We start from the raw sequence: 22680 nt of genomic DNA, 5'->3' as shown, positions 1-22680 counted from the left end.
ATAGCTCTCCCTCCATTCATAGGTCTTGTTCAATTCATAAAAGTTGTAGAATGGTTTCAATGAATGGAGTAGCTGGGTGGAAGGGGGTGTGCATAGTTGGGCTCTCTTGAGGAGAGTGTGTGACAGCCCCTCAGTTTTATTAAACCCCAGCCCACCAGAAGACCAGCAGTTCAGGTGGGAGGGTTGGAACAGAAGATGATTACTACTAATAGAAGGAATAGAGGAATCAGTACAAGAAACACATCCTATGGCACAACAAAGCAATCTAGCCATCCCTTTAAACAGAGTTACTCTGTTTGTGGTAGATGATTTAAAGAACTCTGTTCAACAAATTTCTAGATTCGCCCTGGTGTCCATTAACATTTGCAGGGTTCTGTTGTTGAAAATCTGGTCCGCAGAGTTGCCCTGCAAAAAATTGTTGGCAGGATTTCCTTTACGTGTGTGTGTGTGTGTGTGTGTGTGTGTGTGTGTGTGTGTGTGTGTGTGTGTGTGGGGGTGCTTATTTGGAGCTGACTTGGATAAAGAAAATAAATCCAAAAGATTTCTGGGAGCAAAGGACTCCCTCTTCTTTCTCAAGAAGAAGGGTAAACGTCCAAAGTATAGAGCACCCGCTCCTCCTGTTTCCTGTTCTAGTTCATCTATGCAGTCTTTTTGGTGTTTCCAGACTTCTGGGCCCAAAGGAAAGACTCAGGGCCAAGGGCAAAAAAGGGTCTGGTCAGCCAAGTCAGCTAAACTGGAATCCAAGTCCTCCTCACAGTGAAAGGATGCCCCCACTCATTCAGGTAGCGAGGAGGCTGCTGACTTTTTCAGAAACTTGGCAAAAGGTGTTTTCAGACAATTTGGTCCTCTACGGTCACTCACGGGTTCAGGTTGGAGTTTGGGACATTTCCTCCTCCTCCTTTATGAGGTCAAATGTTTCTGTAAATCAGCAGAAGAGGATGTTACTGTTTCAGGTGCTCAATTGTCTTCTGGCACAGAGGGTAATTAAGTTGGATTTTTCTCCAACTTAATAATGGTCCCAAAACTGCCTTCCGTTCTCGTTATTCCAGCGTTTTTTTCAGTGATGTTCTGCGGGATATTCTAGACACCTGTGTAGTAGTAGTACATCTGGATGATATATTGATATACTCTACCACAGAGAAAGAACATATTGAACATATTGAACATGTTAAGACAGTGTTGTCCCTACTAACGACTCATCGTTTGTATGCAAAACTAGAAAAATGTGCTTTCAATGTAAAAACTGTAGATTTCCTGGGGTACGTTATTTCACCTGGTTGCATAGAGATGGACAACTCCAAGAATCAAGCCATATTATCTTGGCCAGTACCTACAAACAAAAAAGGGGTACAATGTTTTATTGGCTTCTGTAACTTCTATAGAAGAGTCTTACGTAATTTCTCAAAGGTTGTTCAGCCAATTACAGCTATCACAAAACAAAAGGTGAAATTTCAATGGACTGAACAGACCCAACAAGCTTTTGATGAGTTGAGAGACCTATTTACTTCTGCATCTATTCTAATTCTGTTGAAGTAGATGTTTCAGATACAGCTGCAGGTGCTGTACTATCACAGAGATCCGGTGAAAAAGAACTCTTACATCCAGTGGCCTTTTTTCACTCTCCTTTACTCCCGCTGAGAGAAATTATGATGTGGGGAGAGAGAATTAATGGCAATCAAACTTGCATTGGAAGAATGGAGACATTTGCTAGAGGGCACTAGCACACCCATCACGGTTTATACAGACCATCGCAATCTTGAATACTTACAGACAGCTAAAAGATTAAAACCATGTCAAGCCCGATGGGCTCTTTTCCCCATGCTGATAACTTACCGTCCTGGTTCTCGAAATGGTAAGGCTGATGCCCTTTCTCATATGGAAACTGACACATCTTCTCCAGGTCCTGAACCTTTTACCATGTTGGCTACTATGCCATCACTATGGGATACTGTCAGATCTCATACCAATGTGAATGATAAACCTTCCACAAACCCCCCCAATGAACTATCAAAATTGACTTTTATTGTACGAAGGAAGAGTTTATGTCCCTCCTGCTGCAGTCGCTATAGTATTACAATATTGTCATGACACTTCCATAGGGGGTCATGGAGGAATACATAAAACACATGAACTCAGTGGCGGAACTACCGCCATAGCGACCCACGTGGGCGCTTTGGGGCCCGCAGTCGAGTGGAGCCCTGTGAGCAGGGCCGTTCCTAGGCTGGTGCGCTGCGCTGTAAGCTGCCACAGAGAAGAGGCGCCGAAGCTGTGGCACGCCACTTGACTGCACTGGTTGCTAAAATCGCTGGCTGCCCGGCACCTAGCAACTAGCGACGTCAGAGGCCGCGCCCGCCCCAGCATTCATAGCACGCCGCGGCCACCCCAGCATTCATAGCACGCCGCCTCCGCAGTTGGAACACGAGCTTGGCTCCATCCACCTCTGCCATCTTCAGACAGCGTGGCTCAGAGGGAGGGGAGCGAGAGGAGCGTTTCTGAAAAGAGCTGCCTGACGGAACCTGCCTGCCTTGCTGTGAGACTGTGAGTGACTGCACTGCACCTGACATGAACCTCGGCCTTACCCTGTAAGTAATTTGCTGTGCCGTCAAATGCAGCCACTGTGCCCATCAAATGTAGCCACTGTGCCCATCAAATGTAGCCACTGTGCCCATCAAATACAGCCACTGTGCCCATCAAACGCAACCACTGTGCCATAAAATGCAGTCACGGTGCCCATCAAACGCAGCCACTGTGCCATCAAACGCAGCCACGGTGCCCGTCAAACGCTGCCACTGTGCCATAAAATGCAGTCACTGTGCCATAAAACGCAGTCACTGTGCCCATAAAACGCAGTCACTGTGCCCATAAAACGCAGCCGCTGTGTCCGTCAAACGCAGCCACTGTGTCCGTCAAACGCAGCCACTGTGCCCGTCAAACGCAGCCACTGTGCCCGTCAAACGCAGCCACTGTGCCATAAAACGCAGCCACAATGCCCATAAAACGCAGCCACTGTGTCATAAAGCGCAGCCACGGTGCCTGTCAAACGCAGCCACTGTGCCTAAACGCAGCCACTGTGCCATAAAACGTAGCCACAATGCCCATAAAACGCAGCCACTGTGCCATAAAACGCAGCCACAGTGCCTGTCAAACGCAGCCACATTGCTCGTCAAACGCTGCCACTGTGCCATAAAATGCAGCCACTGTGCCCATCAAACGCAGCCACAGTGCCCATTAAACGCACAGGGGGGCTGTTTGCAGGGGGGGACCCATACAACATTTTGATATGTGGCCCTATGATTTCTAGTTACGCCCCTGCATGAACTAATTTAAAGAACCTTCTGGTGGCCTTCCTTATTAAAAGATGTGTCTTACGTTTCTACCTGTTCTGTTTGTATTCATGCTAAAGACAGCCACAATCACCCTCAAGGCCTACATTTCAATGGATTTTATTGTTGAGTTACCCTTTGGCACATGGTTACAATACAATAGTAGTAATAGTGGATTGTTTTAGTAAAATGTCTCATTTCATAGCCACTAAGAATCTACCTACTGCCAGTCAGAAAGTCACTTTATTCATACAAGAAGTGTTTCATCTTCATTGTTTACCAGAATCCATTGGTACTGACAGAGGATCTCAATTTACATCGAAATTCTAGGCTGCTTTCTGTAGGGGTCTTCATATCCAACGCTCATTGTCAACCGCTTTTCATGCTCAATCAAGTGGCCAAACAGAACGTACCAACCCAAGCCTTATGCCCTGTACACACGGTTGGACATTGATCGGACATTCCGACAACAAAATCCATGGATTTTTTCCGACGGATGTTGGCTCAAACTTGTCTTGCATACACACGGTCACACAAAGTTGTCAGAAAATCCGATCGTTCTGAACGCAGTGACGTAAAACACATACGTCGGGACTATAAACTGGGCAGTAGCCAACAGCTTTTGTCTCTTAATTTAATTCTGAGCATGCATGGCACTTTGTGCGTCGGATTTGTGTACACACGATTGGAATTTCGGACAACGGATTTTGTTGTCAGAAAATTTTATAGCAAGCTCTCAAACTTTGTGTGTTGGAAATTCCGATGGAAAATGTGTGATGGAGCCCACACACGGTCGGAATTTCCGACAGCAAGGTCCTATCACACATTTTCCGTCTGAAAATCCGACCGTGTGTACAGACCATATTAACAATACCTGCGATGTTACACAACCTATCCTCAAGATGATTGGGATTCATATCTATCTTTAGCTGAATTTGCATATAACAATCAATTCCACAGTCCCATTAACTCCTCTCTATTCTATGCTAATTATGGCTACCATCCCACTATGTTTCCTGGATCCCCAGTTGCTGATACTGTACCTGCTACTAATGATTGTTTGGAAGAAATTGTGAAGAGCTTTTCAGTACTAAAGAAGACCATAACTTGTGCCCAGATTAGGTATAAGGCCTATGCAGACAGACACCGTTAACCTGCCCCACAGTACCAACCAAGTGATGGAGTATGGTTCTCCACTTTTTTCATAAAACTGAAATGTCCTAGCCGAAAATTAAGACCAAGATATGTGGGACCCTTTGCTATTGAATGTGTCATTTCCCCTGCTGCAATGAAATCCTATAGGAGTCATCCTATCTTCATACTTCTCTGTTAAAACCTGCTGTCCCAGATCCTTGTCCCTCTCGCTCCCTATCTACTGCTGATCCTGTTATTGTAAATGGAGAGGAAGAATATGAGGTGGAGGACATCTTTGGTACTAGATTACGCCATGGTCATCTGGAATACTTGATTCACTGAAAAGGCTACAGTGTTGAAGATCGTTCCTGAGGTCCTGCTTCTGATGCGGATGCTCTTGAACATGTATGCTCTTTTTATAGACGTCATTCTGGCAGTCCTGTCCTTTTGCGCTCCCGGAGGTCACGCCTTGCGGGGGGGGGGGCACTGTCAAACCCCGCAACCTACCTGTACCAACCGCGGGTCCTTGCACTCTCAGCATGTCAGTCCTTGGCACTCTTGTTGGTGGCCTGTTTCTTGTAGCACCCCCATGTGAGTATAGTGAGGCCTCTAGCACATATCTGATGGCATCCTCACATCAAGATGGCAGCACCGAAGTGATTCCTGTTATAGACAGCAATTGCATCACTTCCACCACACCCTCTGGAGGTAATTTCTTGTTTAATCACTATAAAGCTGAGAGGTTCCAGAGAGAGAGAGTACTCAGTTGTTTTAGAGCTACTGACAGTGTGTACCTGTTCCTAGCGGTGTGATATTGCTACCTGACCTTTGCTACGTTTATTGACTCTGATCCTTTGCTGCCTGCCCTGACCTTCTGCTATGTTTGACTTTGATTATTGGACTTTCCCTTTTGTAACACATTTTTGGAAACTGTGCTGGATTCACCTTCTGAGTATCCTTATCCAAGGTGTGTACCCCTGCTATTGGGCTCCCCATACCCAAACACTGACAAAAGGTTACCCCTGTTTTCGTGGGATCTGAATTTGGTCTTTTCTGTTTTACAGAAACCACATTTTGAGACATCTCTTGAGATTCCATTAGTTCTTTTGACTCGGAAGATAATTTTTTGGTTGCAATTACTTTAGCAAGAGGGGTCTAGGAATTGGCGGCTTCTTCCTGCAAGAAGCTGTTTTTGGTACTCCATCATGACTAAGTGGTACTTTGTCCTCCTCTGTCTTTTTTGCCAAAAGGTAGTTAAAGTTTTTCATCTTAATCAGGATATTGTTTTGCCTTCATTTTTTTCCATGGCTCAGTCACCGGGAGACAATGCCCTGCACACATTAGATGTGGTTTGGGCTGTCAAGATGTACTGGAAAATGTCTGCAGCAATCAAGTAGTCAGACTCATTGTTCATCCTTCCTAAAGGTCAGACAGACTACTAAGTCGACCATTTCAAAATGGAGTTGTCAGCCTATTGTCCAAGCCTATGGCTTAAAATGTAAGGTTCCACCCATTCAAGTAAAGGCTTACTCTACCAAAAGTGTTGCAGCCTATTGGGCTATCCATCACCAGGTGTCAGTGGCTCAGGTTTTCAAGGCTGTAACCTAGTCTTCGATACACTCTTTTGCAAGGTTTTACCAGGTGGATTTAAGGTGGACTGAGAATGATTCCTTTGGGTGCTAAGGAGTAGTTATTTGGGCCTGACGGTGGCTGCTGTGTCTCCCTCCCCTCATATGCATTGCTTTGGGACATCCCAGGTAATCATGATTTATAGCCTTCTCTGTCTCTCGTGATGTAAAAAACAGAAATTTGAATTTTTGTATTTACTTTTGAAATCAATTTCTTGAAGAACCTCTTTTTTGGGAGCTCCTTGCTTGCTACAAAACTGAGGGGCTTTCTGAGTAGGAGGAGTTACAGTGCCTTGCAAATGTATTCACCCCCTTGGCTTTTTACCTATTTTGTTACATTACAGCCTTTAGTTAAATGTTTTTTTTTAATCTGAATTATATGTGATGGATCAGAACACAATAGTCTAAGTTGGTGAAGTAAAATTTGAAAAATATATACATAAAACTATTTTTCAGAAATAAAAAACTGATAATTGGCATGTGCGTATGTATTCATCCCTTTGTTATGAAGCCCATAAAAAGCTCTGGTGAAACCAATTATCTTCAGAAGTCACATTAGTGAAATGATGTCCACCTGTGTGCAATCTAAGTGTCACATGATCTGTCATTACATATATACACCTTTTTGAAAGGTCCCAGAGGCTGCAAAACCTAAGCAAGAGGCACCACTAACCAAATACTGCCATGAAGACCAAGGAACTTCCCAAACAAGTAAGGGACAATGTTGTTGAGAAGTACAAGTCTTAGTTGGGTTATAAAAAAAAAATCCAAATCTTTGATGATCCCTAGGAGCACCATCAAATCTATCATAACCAAATGGAAAGAACACGGCACAACAACAAACCTGCCAAGAGATGGCCGCACACCAAAACTCATGGACCAGGCAAGGAGGGCATTAATCAAGAAGGCAGCACAGAGACCTAAGGTAACCCTGGAGGAGCTGCAGAGTTTCACAGCACAGACTGGAGTATCTGTACATAGGACAACAATAAGCCGTACGCTCCATAGAGTTGGGCTTTATGGCAGAGTGGCCAGAAAAAAGCCATTACTTTCAGCAAAATACAAAATGGCACATTTTGAGTTTGCGAAAAGGCATGTGGGAGACTCCCAAAATGTATGGAGGAAGGTGCTCTGGTTTGATTAGACTAAAATGTAACTTTTTGGCCATCAAAGAAAACGCTATGTCTGGCGCAAACCCAACACATCACATCACCCAAAGAACACCATCCCCACAGTGAAACATGGTGGTGACAGCATCATGCTGTGGGGATGTTTTTCAGCAGTCTGGACTGGGAAACTGGTCAGAGTTGAGGGAAAGATGGGAGGTGCTAAATACAGGGATATTCTTGAGCAAAACCTGTACCACTCTGTGTGTGATTTGAGGCTAGGACGGACAATACCCCAAACACACTGCTAATGCAACACTTGAGTGGTTTAAGGGGAAAAATGTAAATGTGTTGCAATGGCTTAGTCAAAGCCCAGACCTTAATCCAATAGAAAATCTGTGGTCAGACTTAAAGATTGCTGTTCACAAACGCAAACCATCCAACATGAAGGAGCTGGAGCAGTTTTGCAAGGAGGAATGGGAAAAATCCCAGTAGTAAGATGTGGCAAGCTCATAGAGACTTATCCAAAGCGACTTGGAGCTGTGATAGCCACAAAAGGTGCCTCTACAAAGTATTGACTTTAGGGGGGTGAATAGTTATGCAAATTTACTTTTTCTGTTATTTTGTCCTATTTGTTGTTTGCTTCACAATAAAAAAAAAACATCTTGAAAGTTGTGGGCATGTTTCTGTAAATTAAATGATGCAAATACTCAAACAATCCATGTTAATTCCAGGTTGTGAGGCAACAAAACACGAAAAATGCCAGGGGGGGGGGGGGGGTGAATACTTTTGCAAGGCACTGTATATAGGGGACTTCCTGTCTGTATTTTTTGCCAGTGTTCATTCACTTCTATGTGGCATAACCCAGGTAGTCATGATTTATAGCCTGCTCTGTGTACCATGATGTACTCCAAGAAATGAATTTTACAGTTTACTATGGAGGGTTTGTATAGAGGATCTTCCAGCAGCTTTTTTTGCCAGTATCCAAGCACTGAAAGGTAGTTGCATATTACCCAAAGTAAAGACTCAAACTCCTGTGTTCTATACTTCCAAGAAATTGATTTACTAAGTCAGGTCTTAAAAAACATAATGCATTTGGTAGAAGAAAAAGCTGCTTCTAGTCTTCTAAGGCTACAACTTCTTATATTCAACTTTTTAACTTGTTTTTCTTCTCTTGTTCAGCAATTTTTGCCTTGACATGTCAGTTGAGATGCCTCGAAAAATTGAAGCCATTTACTCTTATACACACAGCATAAAAAAAAAAGTAAGTAAGAAAGATCTATAAATGTCATGTATGTTCACAAACCAAAGTGTAGACCCATCGAAGTACTTTTTTTCGGAATCGTTACAAAAGGTTAAACAAACATTTTGTAAGAATATAACACAAGGAAAGTAGAAATGAATATTTCTCTATGCAATTTACATCTATTCTTTTTTTTTCAAAATATAGCTTTATTTAGACAAGAGAGAGGGCGAAGCCCCAATATAACAACATGTATAAGTGCAAATTTTGAGGACGCAGCCTCACAGAAGCATTCAACTGCTTTTACCGGTAATATAACATCAGTTACAGTCTGCAGGATTATATATACAGTAGACATAATTGCTGCTGTCTCATAAATTGTCTGGGTATCTCCTTCCTCCTGTCCATTTTCTTTTTTTTTTTTTTTTTTTTTTGAGGATAGTGAAAATTGGAAGTGAGAGAAGTGATAGTGGTGAAATAGAGGGAGCGTGAATAAAGGTCAGAAATAAGAATGTGGAAGGAGGGTATCGGGGGGGGGGAGGAACGGGGAAGGGGCACACGGAGGCGGCGAATGCCCCATATATGGGGTCGACGTAACTTAATTGACTGGTCAGAGAAACTCAGTCTCTATTTAGAAGACTCTGACCTTCGCTTGAAAATATAAAGGACAGCCAGAGAGACCAGGTGTTAGTATAAAGCTCGTTTTTATGTCGGGCTGTGAGGATAAGATCCTCCATTTTCCTTATGTCCTCAACTTTCCTGATCCACATGCCTGTGGTTGGGGGTTTGGTGGACTTCTATAATAGTGGGATACATGATTTTGCTGCATCCAATAAGTGTCTAAGCAAAGATTTTTTGTATCTTTTGCTAGCCATATCTGTCGCATGCGATAAGTAGAAGCCCGGATCTGCTGGGAGGGGGAGGTCTGTGAAGTTTTGGATCGTTTGTTGAATCGTCTTCCAAAATTGCTCTAATAAGGGGCAACTCCAGAAACTATGGAGAATCGTCCCCCGGTCTCCTCGGCATCTCCAGCAGAGCCCTGAGGTGAACGGAAAAAATCTTTGTAATTTTATAGGTGTATTGTACCACCTGGTGAGTATTTTGAAATTCGTTTCCTGCATCTTTGTGCAAATTGAGGATCTAAACGTAAAAAGGATAATGTTTTGTTTTTGTCGTGGTGAGAATGTACATTGTAAGTCCCTTTCCCATTTCCCCAGCATTGGTATTTGGTGATTCTCTGGTGGTGTAATCAGCAATTGGTAGGTGGCTGACAATGTGTGAGGTAGGACTCCCTCCTCTGAGCAAAAAGCTTCAAAAGTGGTCAGGGTCTGCGCAAGACCCTCAGGGGGAGGTAATGTGTTAAGGTAATGTTTGAGTTGGATGGCTCTCCAGAAGTCCAGACGGAACTGTCCCTCTGGGTTCATAAGCTCCTCTGCTGTCGGCCACCTACCATCCATCGCAACATGGGACCACTGGAAAAATCCTCTGTCGTGTAAAGATCTGAATATTGGGTCTGTGTAACCTGGGGTAAAGTCTGGTGTTCCCAGTATTGGACGTAATGGGGAGTTGGGAGATGTCAGTTTTGCCTTTGAGAAAAGGGATGCGCATATTCTCGATGTTACCCCAATGAGAGGGTGGTCTTTTAACATACGTGGTAGGGTGTTATGGCACCATGGTAATCTGTTTAAAGGTATCTCACTTTGGATCTGCTCTAATTGGGTCCATAATTTAGTATGATGATGTCATATCCAGTCTATCAGTCTGGTTAAGTGGGTCGCTTGCTGGTATTTACGGAGGTCCGGGACCGCCAAGCCTCCGAATATCTTAGGTAGCGTGATCAGTCTTTTATTGAGTCTGGGTCGTTTGTTTGCCCATATGAAATTGGAGAAAAGGGCACTAACCTGTTTGAAGTAATGAGGAGGTATATGGATCGGTAGAGCCTGTAGTAGGTACAGAAATTTTGGTAATATGCACATCTTCAGGATGTTACATCTGCCAAACCAAGAATGTAATCCTTGGTTCCATTTTGCGAGCAGAGTTCTAACTGAGGATAGTAGAGGGGGGAAATTAATGGAGAATAGCTGTGAAATTTTTGGGGGGATATACGTGCCCAAATATTTAATGGATGTAGCGGTCCATTTAAAGTTGAAACTGTCTCTAGTAGGCATCAGGGTGCGGGAAGGTGGTCCCACGCTCATGGCTACGGATTTGTTGAAGTTAATTTTCATATTGGAGAGATTGCCATATATATGGAATTCTTGTAATAGATTAGGGATAGAAACTGCTGGGTTGGTGAGGGTGAACAGCATATTATCTGCGTAAGCAGCTATTTTCTGCTGTGTTGTTCCCATAGATACTCCAGTTATATCCGGATGGGCGCGCACGGTCCGCAGGAAGGGTTCCAGTGACAGGGCGAAGAGAAGTGGTGACAGTGGACAACCCTGACGGGTTCCATTCCTGATCTCAAAAGGATCTGACAGGACTCCATTCACACGAACCCGAGCAGTGGAGTCCGCGTAGACAGAGTTGATCCATTTAAGCATCCTGTTTCCCAATCCAATATGTTTCAGGACAGAAAACATGAAATTCCAGTTCACCCTGTCAAAGGCCTTCTCTGCGTCCGTGCTGAGGAAGATACAGGGAGTCTTGTTTTGGTTTACTGCGTGTAGTATGTTGAGTACTTTGGAGGTGTTGTCCCTAGCTTCCCTTGTGGGGACAAAACCGACTTGGTCTAAGTGGATTAGGGAAGGGAGGTATGTTTGGATTCTGGTGGACAGTATTTTCGTGAATATCTTGAGATCAAGGTTAAGTAATGAAATTGGTCTGTAACTCCCACAAGCGGTTGAATCTTTCCCCTCCTTAGGTATCACTGTGATGTGAGCTAATAGCGTGTCTCTAGGTATACTAGATCCGGAGCCCAGTGAGTTGAGGAACCCCTGCATATGCTCTCCCAGGACTGGTAGCAGAGTTCTGTAATATTGCGCCGTGAGGCCATCTGGGCCCGGAGCTTTACCCGCCTTCAAGGATGCTACTGCTTTCTGAATTTCTTCTATGGTAATGTGGTCATCCAACAACTCACTGGACTCCGCAGGCAATTGAGGCATTTTAGATCTATCTATATAGTCATCTATTTGTATCTGTGGCGTGGGGTGTGCTTTTAGGTTGTAGAGCGAGGAATAGAATTCCTTAAATGCAGAGGCTAGTTTCTGTGGGTGTGTAGCTTTTTGTCCAGAGGGTAGTATGATATGGGGGATGTAATTTGCGAGGTTCTGTTCCCTCAATGAGTTGGCGAGAAGTTTGCCACATTTGTTTCCCGATTCGTACGTTACTCGGCGACATATTTGTATAGAGGCTTTCGACCTGAATTGCATTAAGTCAGTTATTTTAGTTCGTATTTGTATGAGTTCTGCTTCTCCAGCTGGTGTTTGGGAGTGTTTATGTCGTGCTTCTGCTAGATGTAGATCTTGGAATAGGGATGCAATCTGACTTGAGCGTTCTCGTTTAATACGTGCTCCGTGTTTAATTAAGACTCCACGAATTACAGCCTTATGGGCTTCCCATATAATTCCGGGATCACTACCTGGGGTGTTGTTAGTTTTAAAATAATTGTCTAATTCTACGGCAACATCCTTTAGTACCTCTTCATCCTGTAGGAGGCTTTCGTTTAGTCTCCATGTTTTGGATCTAGTAGTAGTGTTCTCTGTCAGTGCATATGTTAGCATGATCGGGGCGTGGTCAGACCATGTATTTGATCCTATTTTGGAGTCCCGGAGTGCGTGTAATTGAGCATGCGGAAGTAGAAAGTAGTCAATCCTTGAGTACTGTTTGTGAGGAGTCGAGTAAAAAGTGTAATCGCGTTCAGTCGGGTGTAGGAGTCTCCACACATCGATCAATTGTGATCTGTGTAGTGTCCTGGAAATGCGTTTCCTAGTGTTGGGTGTAACTGAAGATTTTCCTGAGGAAGTATCCTCGGCTGGGATTAATGGGACATTAAAATCCCCACCCACTATTAGGTGGCCGCTCTTAAATTCTAGTAGGGTCTCTATGGTTTTTTGGATGAAATGGTCTTGATGACAATTGGGTGCATAGATATTGGCCAGGGTCACCTGTATCCCCCCGATCTCCCCCTTGAGAAACAAATATCTCCCTTCTGGGTCTGATTTTGTATCTATACATTTCCAGGGGATTCTGTGTGAGATGAGTATAGATACCCCGCGGGTCTTGGATGAGCCATTAGTGGCATGATATCCTTGTGGGAAGAATCTATTTCTCATAATGGGGAGCTTACTGCTTTTGAAATGAGTCTCCTGTAGCAGTGCTAGGTCCACTCTGTGGTGTTTTAGATCTTGCAATAGCATCTTTCTTTTTTCCGGTATATTCAAGCCTTTTGTGTTTAGTGAAAAGATATTCACCGCCTCCATGTTACCCAATATTGAGAGGGTGGGATTGGGGCAGGAAAAGAGGAGTAGACAAGAGGGGAGAGAAGGGGTGGAGTGGGTTTTGGATATCCGGGGGGGAAGGTGAAGAGGATTAAAGATGTATTGTAGTGTCTGAGATCAGACAGCTTAATGTGTCGAACTAGATAACAGAATTTGGAAAGGGACAGAGGTTAAGAGGAGAGATGGAAATGAAATAGGTGTGTATTCATACCTCTAGACTCTGTTTAGAGTATTCTATATCAATAGCACAATAGTGCAAAGACGCTCACCAGTGCTAACTGGTAATCGAGCGCAGGCCTATTTGGGGGTTGTGAAAAGGAATAGCCAGGGTTAAACTCACTGGCACCCCCTCCCGTCCCGCTCTGGAATTGTATTTGTCAAGATATAATTTTAGGCAGCATTGGTATCTGAATGCGAACGGATGGCATGTCCGTCACTTTAAACAACAGTTTGCATATAACCAGATATAATTCTATATGAAATTGTATATAACAGAAAATGACCATACCCGAGCTTCACGACATTTCTTTCTCTTATAGTAGCAAGTCCCCTCTAGGCTTATGTGTGAGGGCATGGGAGCAGCTGAAACATGTTTTTAAACCCAACTAAAGATATGAAACCAACTTAAAACCATAACAACTTAAAACTGCATCCCACATTCCTCAAGTATACTCTCAGATTCACTTCTCCAGGGGGTGAGAATATCTGATGACATGACCTACTAACAACCATCCTCACTCCCAGGCCGATTATTCCCTCCCAGGACATTGAGATCGTTTCTTAGTGGTGAAGATCATGTCCCTGTATGTTGACTGTAAACTAAGATCTAAGCCACAACTCATGCCTCACTGCCCTCCTCTCCATCTTAGTGAGCCTCCTAGAGGTAATTGTCAGGTTCTCAGTCACAGTAGATAGCATCCGTAACAGCATACAATACCATGTCCGGTTTCATCAGGTATACAGTGGCTCTTGTAGACATTTAGTGCAAATCGATCCTCTCCCTGATGAGTGATTCTGATAGTCTGCCCAGGTCGGGTCCGCCAATGCATGGAAAGGACGGAGCGGGGAAGAAAAAGCTCTGTGGGTCCAAGTCTCCAGCAATTGGAGATTCCACTTTCGTTTGCCTGGGTATCAGTGGGGGTGAGAGCATTAATCGTTCGAATACAGGGGGATGTCAGCCATGGGCTAGTAGTGCTAGGGGTGGTAAAGTTCCGTCATGCTCGGGCAGGAAACCGTTCTAGTAGCATCGAGATTTAAGCAAGATCAAGACTCACGTGTACCCTCGTTGGAAGGCGCCCTGGATCTCCTTCTGGATCGTTGTTGACGAGGTGGTGGGTGCCGTTGAGCAGAAAGACCTGGTCTTCTCGCGAAGCGGGGGACAAGGGTCAGCCAATTTGGAGCTTCAATTGGTTCGGAGCCCAGGAAGGTAAAAAGGGCCGATAATTCCGATGGGGTACGTAGGGTGAATGAGGCCGTGGAATTCCGGAAGGTAACCGCTAAGGGATAGCCCCAGCGGTATGTGCAGCCTAGTCCTCTAGCCAGTTCCAGAATGGGTTTCAACATTGCTCTTCTTTGCAGTGTGGCTCTGGAGAGGTCTGGGAGGATTTTAATCTCGGCGCCGTCAAACATAACTTCTCCCCGTTCCCAGGCCTTGCGAAGGACCAGATCCTTTTGGGTGTAACGGTGTACTCTGCATAAAACATCCCTGGGTCTGTCGGGATCCGAAGGCCTAGGACCAAGCGTCCGGTGAACACGATCCAGTTCTGTGGACGTCTGCGGTGTGTCCAGGACCCCCTGGAGGATGGCTAATACAGTTGCCTCTAGATCCTCCGCTCCGGTGGCCTCCGGGATGCCCCGCAGCCGCAGGTTGTTACGGCGGCTGCGGTCTTCCAAGTCTTCCAAATGGAGCTGTAAGTCCACTGCCGTGGCCGCCTGTGTCTCCCGCGATTGTTCCAGGTCCTTGACCCGTTGAGTAAGGGCAGAGATCGAACTTTCTCCTGCGTCTACTCTTTCAGAGATCGTCTGCATTTCCTTCCTTATCTCCTGTATGTCTCTAGCGTGAGCCTCCTCTACCCGTTGGATAAGGGTCTCGATGTCCGTTTTGGACGGGAGGGCCTCGAAGTCTGCCTTAGTAGGCAAGGCCTGAAGAATGGCGCGGAGGTCGTCCGGTAAATCTCTCACCTGTCTTGGGTGGGTGGCCATGTCGGAATGAGCGTCCCCAGTGACCTCCGAGTATCTGGCTGAGGTAGTAGGGGGAGATGCCGGCGTGGATTGTAAGACGGCCTCGGTCGAGTTGTGTGCACGTGGTGCCGAGACAATGGGGCCCGGTGAGCTCCTCTGCGAGTCCCGAAAATAGCTCCTTATACTGCTCCGTGGGGTGGAATTCAGGGTATTGCTTACTGATGCTCTTGTCTTATATCTCTTATGGGTTTGCATGCCGTAGAAATAAATGATTTAGCCGTCTTTGTTGCGGGTAAGGCAGGCGGAGGCCAGGAGCTCTTCAGAAATGCTTCTTCACACGGCCATTGCTAAGCCACGCCCCTACATCTATTCTTTTTTAATTCTTTATTAGATAAGGATGGCAATATAATATTCTGTAACATAGACACTAGCTAGTGTATAAGAGACAGAGAAAAAACAGTTCATTGTCCAGTTGACAATGACATATAGTGTATCAGCAGGTATATGGAACAAACAACATTGTAATTCTATTGTAAAGGGACATAGCGTTGAGTTCTCTGAGTTCTTGTGGGGAAATTATATAGATCACTAAATGCCATGCTTATGCAACCTTTTTTCAAAAGAACAATAGACCCAATGAAAGTCATAACGGGTTTAAGGAAATCAAATGCCAGAAAGTTGTCAATGGGAAGAAGGTTTACCTTCCAACATGACAATGACCCAAAGCATACAGCAAAAATTACCACACAGTGATTTAACCACTTCAGCCCCAGAAGGATTTACCCCCTTTCTGACCAGGTCATTTTTTGCGATACGGCACTGCGTCGCTTTAACTGACAATTGCGCGGTCATGCAATGTTGTACCCAAAATGTATGTTCCTTTTTCCCCACAAATAGAGCTTCCTTTTGGTGATATTTGATCACCTCTGCGGTTATTACTTTTTGCGCTATAAACAAAAAATAGGGACAGTTTTGAAAAAAAACACACTATTTTGTACTTTTTGCTATAATATCCCCCCAAAAAATGAAAATAAACTAATTTCTTCATCAGTTTAGGCTGATATGTATTCTTCTACATATTTTTGGTAAAAAAAAAAAAAAATCGCAATAAGCGTATATTGATTGGTTTGTGCAAAAGTTATAGCGTCTACAAAATAGGGGATAGATTTATGGAATTTTTATTATTTTCTTTTTTTACTAGTAATGGCGGTGAGCTGCGATTTTTATCGGGACTGCAACATTGCGACGGACAGATCAGACACTTTTGACACTTTTTTGGGACAAGTGACATTTATACAGAGATCAGAGATAAAAATAGCCACTGATTACTGTATAAATGTCACTGGCAGGAAAGGGGTTAACACTAGGGGACGATCAAGGGGTTAACTGTGTTCCCTCAGTGTAGAATAATAGGGGGGTAGTTTGGGACTTTAAATGAAGCACACGGTCTGTGCCTCCATCCCTAGTTCAGGTATAAGAAAAAGGAAGCTGGGACTTTGAATGAGGCTATTGATTTGTGGGGGTCAGATAATTAGAAAGTATATTAAATTGGCATATTGAGTCTGACAATACATAACAATGATGCACGTAGTAGAAAAGGTTTAATATGTATACACACACATACATGGTATTGACCTCATGAATACATTACATATACATATCAAAGAGACAGCATATAAAATTGACAAGAGATTTAATAGGGTAAAATGAATTATTGCAGATTCATATGTACACAAGTCATCTAAATGGCATTATGCAGTGTAAACAATGGTAAAAAACAAATGATCATTAGTTTGTAGATAATGAGTCTAAGTAGGTTCCTATCAGTAGGCATAAGAATGCATCCTATAAGCCTGACGCGTTTTGTGGATAATACCACTCTTCAGGGGCAGATGCATGCAACTCTATAAGAAAACAATAAAACATGAGTAGACCAGTATGATCAAACAATATACCCCTCAACGGGGAGAATGTGTGCAAGAGAAAAGGGAGAGAGTTACTCATCATGATAAATCTGGAAAATGGGGGACGAGAAATCAGAGGCTGTCCAAATTGTCTGTCCCGGGAGCTGTGGAAGAAGCCCGCAGGAGAGGGACCAGGTGCACAAAACATCATCCCCTAAAAAAAAGAACAAAAGGCATAAATCCAGGTAGTGATATGAGTGGGCTTCATGTCTAAAAATATATATATATATATATATATATATATATATATATATATATATATATATATATATATATATATATATATATACACATATATATATATATATATATATATATATATATATATATATATATTGGGTACTATAAATATATTGTGGGAAGTAGCTAGAGCCCAATGCCAAAATGCAGGTGGACAAGTGAATGTGAGAAGAAAAAAAAAAAAAAAAGGGAAAGAAGAAAAAGGAAAAAGAAGGAAGGAAGAAAGAAGAGAGGAGAAGAAAAAAAGGGAAGAGAGAAAAAAAGAAGAAAAGGAAAAAGGGGGAAGAAAAAGAGAAAAAGAAAAAGGAAAAAGAAGACCATTTGACAGATATAGATGACCAAATCAAAAGTGAGCATGTATGAGCATAAACAGGAAAAGAAAAACCATGTAATTACCTGTTTAGGATATAAAAGTAGGTGCCATGTAGTGTGCAGTATGCACAGAGAGGTGCTGCCATTATGACTGGCTAGCACAGAGTGAGGATGTTAAATACACTCGGCACACACCCACGGGCTCCTCCCAACCTCACAGGTGCATCAAGAAAGGAAGGAAGGTGTCTACCCTCGAGCAGCAGCCGCCGCCCATGGAGGCTGGAGACACCCTCCTCCATATGGTGACACCAGATGGAAAAATTCAGACACACCAGCACCAAGAAGCCCTATGGGGACATCGCGTGCATAGCATGGAAGTGTGATGCCGATTTGCGGTAGAGGCAGGCCCACCTGATTTGCATCACCCGATGAACAAATGGGGGGAAGGTGCCAGCACCCCAAATCGCAGCTCCCAGACAAAAGACAAAAACAGGAACAGCACATCAAATCCCAGTCCCACAATATACCAGACCCACACAATTAGTACAATGCAAAGTGTGCCATGGGAATCCATGTCAATAGTGCCGTCATGGCCTGGGTGTATGGACCCCGTATTTTGGTACATTGACACCCAGGGTGGCCCCACACATGAACGTCAGGGGAACACTGCCAATCAAATAATAGTCAGACTGGCAATTAGTGCCGCCTATCAGTGCTGCCCATCATTGCCCATCACTGCTGTCCATCAATGCCCATCAGTGTCGCCCATCAATGCCTATCAGTGCTCATCTGTACCGCCTATCCATGCCGCCTATCCGTGCCCACCAGTGCCGCCTCTCAGTGCCTGCCACTGCCGGCTATCAGTGCCCACCACTGCCGCCTATTAGTGCCCATCAGTGCTGCCAATCAGTGCTCATCAGTGCCACATACCAGTGCCACCTATTAGTACCCATAAGTGTGGCATATTAGTGCCTCCTCATCAGTGCCACCTCATCGGTGCCCATAAGTGCCACCTCATCAATACCCACCAGTTCAGCCTATCAGTGCCCATCAGTGCCGCCTCATCAGCGCACTTCAGTGAAGGCGAAAAACTACTTAGTTACAAAATTTACTGACAGAAAAAAAGTTAAAAAAAATCTTTTTTTTTTAAATTTTTGGTCTTTTTTTTTTTTTTTTGTAAAAAATAAAAAACCCAGCAGTGATTACATAGCAGCAAAGAAAGCTCTATTTGTGTGAAGAAAATTATAAAAAATTTGTTTGGGTACAGTGTAGCATGACCGTGCAATTGTCATTCAAAGTGTGACAACGCTGAAAGCTGAAAAATGGCCTGGGCAGGAAGGGGGTGTTCGTGTCTGGTAGGCAAGTGGTTAAAATGGTGATTCTTTTCTATGCCCACTGTAGAGTAGGGATCTAATATTGTTTTGATCTCTGACACAATATATGTTTGCTGTTTGTGTCAGACAAAAAGTTTTTAATCCATGAGCATGAATCTTTTGTGTCAGGATGCTGTATCCTACATACATCCAGAAGGCAAAGAGTATGGAGATTTTTTTTAGCAATCAGGCTTTTAGGCAACACAGGCTTCCTATTTATTTTTTTCTCTGTTTCAAAGACTCCAAGGACCACAATGCCATATTTAAATATACATCATCACACTGGCATGCCTTTTAATTTTTCTTTTTGCTACGTGTTAAAGCAGAGTTCCACACGTTTGTAAGTTTACTAAAAGTCAGCAGCTACAAAAAGTGTGGCTGCTGACTTTTAATAAACAGACACTAACATGTCCCACGCTCCAGCGATGTGGTCGCCCAAAGCCTCGCTCTTCTCTCTTCTCCCCCTCCTCTCTGTGGGGCCATCGTTGCAAGTGTGGGCACCTGGCTGTGAAAGCTTGTGGCTTCACAGCCGGGCGTGCACTGCGCATGCGCGAGTCACGCTGCGCTCTCAGTGGCCAGGCAATCTTCTGGGACCTGTGACGTGTCCCAGAAGATTGCAGAGAGGGAGGGGGAGAGGAGTCGCCTGGGCGGCCAGGCAACCGAAGCAGAAAGTGGGACTAGGTACATACCCCCCCCCCCCCAAAAAAAAATGACATGCCAAATGTGGCATGTAAGGGGAAGAGGAGTGCTTAAAGTGGAAGTTCCACTTTTGGGTGGAACTCCGCTTTAAGAATAATTGCAGAAAATATGCCCTTTGCTTGAGGTATTCATCCAGCATATAGGAAGAAAGTAAATATTACAGGTGGGCTTGGGTAGACTTTGTTCACACAGATACTGCATGTTTTAACTGATGTGCAAACTTTGCTGCTGTCATTCCTCAAAAAGCCTGAAGCTATTTAAGTGAATGCTTAGTATTGCTTAAAAGGCAAAAGGTTTTTTTTATTTTACTGCATTCTATGCGTTAAGATAAAAAACCTTTTGTGTGTAGCAGCCTCCCCAGCACCCCCTAATACTTACCCTGAGCCCCTTCTTTATCCAGCGATGTCCACAATTTCTTTGGCCATCTGGGACTCTCCTCCTGATTGGCTGGGGCACAGCCACTGTGCCATTGGCTCCCGTGGCTGTCAATCAAAGTCAGTCAGGCAATCAGGGGAGAGAGGAGGTGGGGCCGGGTCGGGGCTCCGTGTCTGAATGGATACACAGAGTGCTGACTTAGCTCGGGTGCCTCCATAGCAAGCTGCTGGTCTATGGGGGCACTCATCAGGAGGGAGGGGCCAGGAGCAGTGAAGAGGGACCTGAGAAGAGGAGGATCCAGGCTGCTCTGTGCAAAACCACTGCAACAGGGCAGGTAAGTATAACATGTTTGTTTTTTTTTTTCAAAAGGGAGACTTTACAATCACTTTAAAAACTGCATGCAACATTCAGATTAGCACAACACAATGCCTAAACAGCACAAGAAGTGTGTACTAGTGGCTCCTAGCAAGTGTCCCCTTAGCACATACATAAAATTCTTTCTATCGATCATTAAGTGACACAGATTTATTAACACTATGCAACCCTGTGTTTTACTGCTGCTTTCAGGAGAGATGGAAACTAGGCACATAGAAATTGAAGGCCAGATATATCCTAGGGCTTATAATCCCTCCAGCTTCACAGCTATTCTGTTACGCTGAGGTCCTCAGGAGAATGGATGTCTCCTTCCGTTCTACTGTATTTTTCACTCGAATTGAAAGATTTCTACTATCAAGAGATACTGGTAGATTCTTACTGATATTGAAAATCCTGGATGTCTCTCCAGCTAGCCATTGAGCACAGGGTTTCCACGTTTGTTCTCTGGTATTCTCTCTGCTTCAGTCTTGTGGTTGGCAGTGACATCTCACCTGTGTTCCATTGGCAAGAAACTTCACAATTAAGCTCAGGCCAAATATCTGGCGATTCCTGGCTGAGTGTCAGGACCATAGCTTTGGCAGTTTCTCTGACCTTGTCTGTGAAGATTTTGTAGTGTGTGCAGTTGGATATTTTGCAATTTTCTTTTCCAGCCCATTTAGTGTACTGGTGCTCTCTATGCAGCGATTCTACAGTCGGCAGTGACTACTCCTCTGTGTTTGTTAGAAGGGCACTCCATTTTCAGTTACCTTTTACTACTAGCTTGCCTTCTACTTTATGTAATTAGCAAGCTGGCCTCATGGGGGTGCCCATCCTCTTTATTTTTCGATCTTGATCTGTACTTTTTGCTGATGCTGACAGCCAGGCACTGTTTATGACCTGACTGCCATTTTCTGAATTCTGCTTTTTTGAGGATGCAGCATTGTAGAGGTTCCCACATATGTGGGAGTCTGCAGAATCTTTGTTTTTTTTTTCTATCTATTGGAACTGCAGTAAACCATCAGCAGCACAGCTTTGAGATTTGTATTTTATTTTATGCCCACCTGCAGAATTGTGGCCACGGACTTACCACCATACCTCCCAACTGTCCTTTATTTAGAGGGACTGTTCCTCTGTTGGAAACAAATCCCTCTCTCCCTATTACTTTCTTGGTTGTTCCTCATTTTGGACAGATGTGTAGACTTTTATATTATTTAAGGACTAGCCTGGAGGGTGTAGTTCAGAAAATTTATCCACATCTGATTGTGAGGTACTTTTATTAGTTTACTGTTTTTTATTGGTTAACTTAATGTTTGTTTAGGCATTGACTGTACCTGTCCACCAGATGGCGCTCTAAGACTAGAAATTCTATTTTAGGTCTTTTGGAAATGAAATTGACTTTGTTCTGTTCAGCCCTATATGGGACATAATATCTTTATCCCTAGGTTAAATCTAAATGTCTTCATCATAGTGTTGATAGCTGCAGTCCCCATTGTGGATAATTTAATTTGTGATATTAACCGTCAATGTGCCTTTATTTTAATCCTGTGGTATTTGTTAAAGATGTGTGATTTACCAGAAATCAATTTTTTAGGTATTGTTCATCTTCAAAGGATATTTGGATAAATATCACATCTTTATTTACCATCTCACTTCTGAATCCTTCTTATTAAAAAGCTTATTTCTTATTTTAAGTATCATGATAATGCATATACATGGTACTATAATTCTTGTTATTGAGTCCTTTAGATAAGGTATTAGCGTTCAAACCTGCTGCCTACTGCACCGTCCTGTCCCCCTCCCCCAGTAGGCAGCAGGTTTGAACGCTGCGAACAGACAAGCTATCTCATAATTTTTTTCTTTTCTCTGCTATAGAGTGGTGCGCTTCAGCACCTGGGAGATGGGAGTACCCAGATTGATGTTTTATAAATAAAATCCGTTTTTAAACGATACTTTATTACGATACTTTATTACGATACTTTACTTTAGACTTTACTTTTATATATGGATGGAGGAACTTACTGCTGGACATCTCCAGATCCCAAAGAGCTTCATTCACATAGAACCCAGGGGTGGTTCACAGGCATTTCTTGACCAAACTTAGGTGTGCGGTCAAATGTCCTGAGGTGAGCAGATTCACACAGGGGGGAGCACAAGTTTGTTGTCACCTTGTCAACTTTGGAACACCATCACAGGATTTTGCTTTGCAAGCACAATGGACAATTTTTATTTTATTATTCAATGTGTTTGATATTATGCACGTTTTGCACTAAGTCATTCATGCACTTTATTTATATGTGTCATATCACATT

General features: G+C 43.7%; 1 protein-coding gene across 6 annotated transcripts in view; it reads left to right on the top strand.

Annotated features, from left to right (window-relative positions):
- The window catches only part of PARP4 (poly(ADP-ribose) polymerase family member 4), a 570213-nt gene that overhangs the window by 131222 nt on the left and 416311 nt on the right, over nt 1-22680 (top strand). For all 6 annotated transcript variants that reach the window (XM_073613478.1, XM_073613479.1, XM_073613476.1 and 3 more), the window contains exon 20: nt 8374-8455. In XM_073613478.1, the coding sequence (XP_073469579.1) occupies nt 8374-8455 (82 nt within the window). The remainder of the gene's footprint in view (nt 1-8373; nt 8456-22680) is intronic.

Source organism: Aquarana catesbeiana, linkage group LG02 (genome assembly GCF_042186555.1).
Source record: "Aquarana catesbeiana isolate 2022-GZ linkage group LG02, ASM4218655v1, whole genome shotgun sequence".
NCBI classification, from domain to species: domain Eukaryota; kingdom Metazoa; phylum Chordata; class Amphibia; order Anura; family Ranidae; genus Aquarana; species Aquarana catesbeiana.
This window is presented reverse-complemented; position numbering and strand designations above follow the sequence as displayed.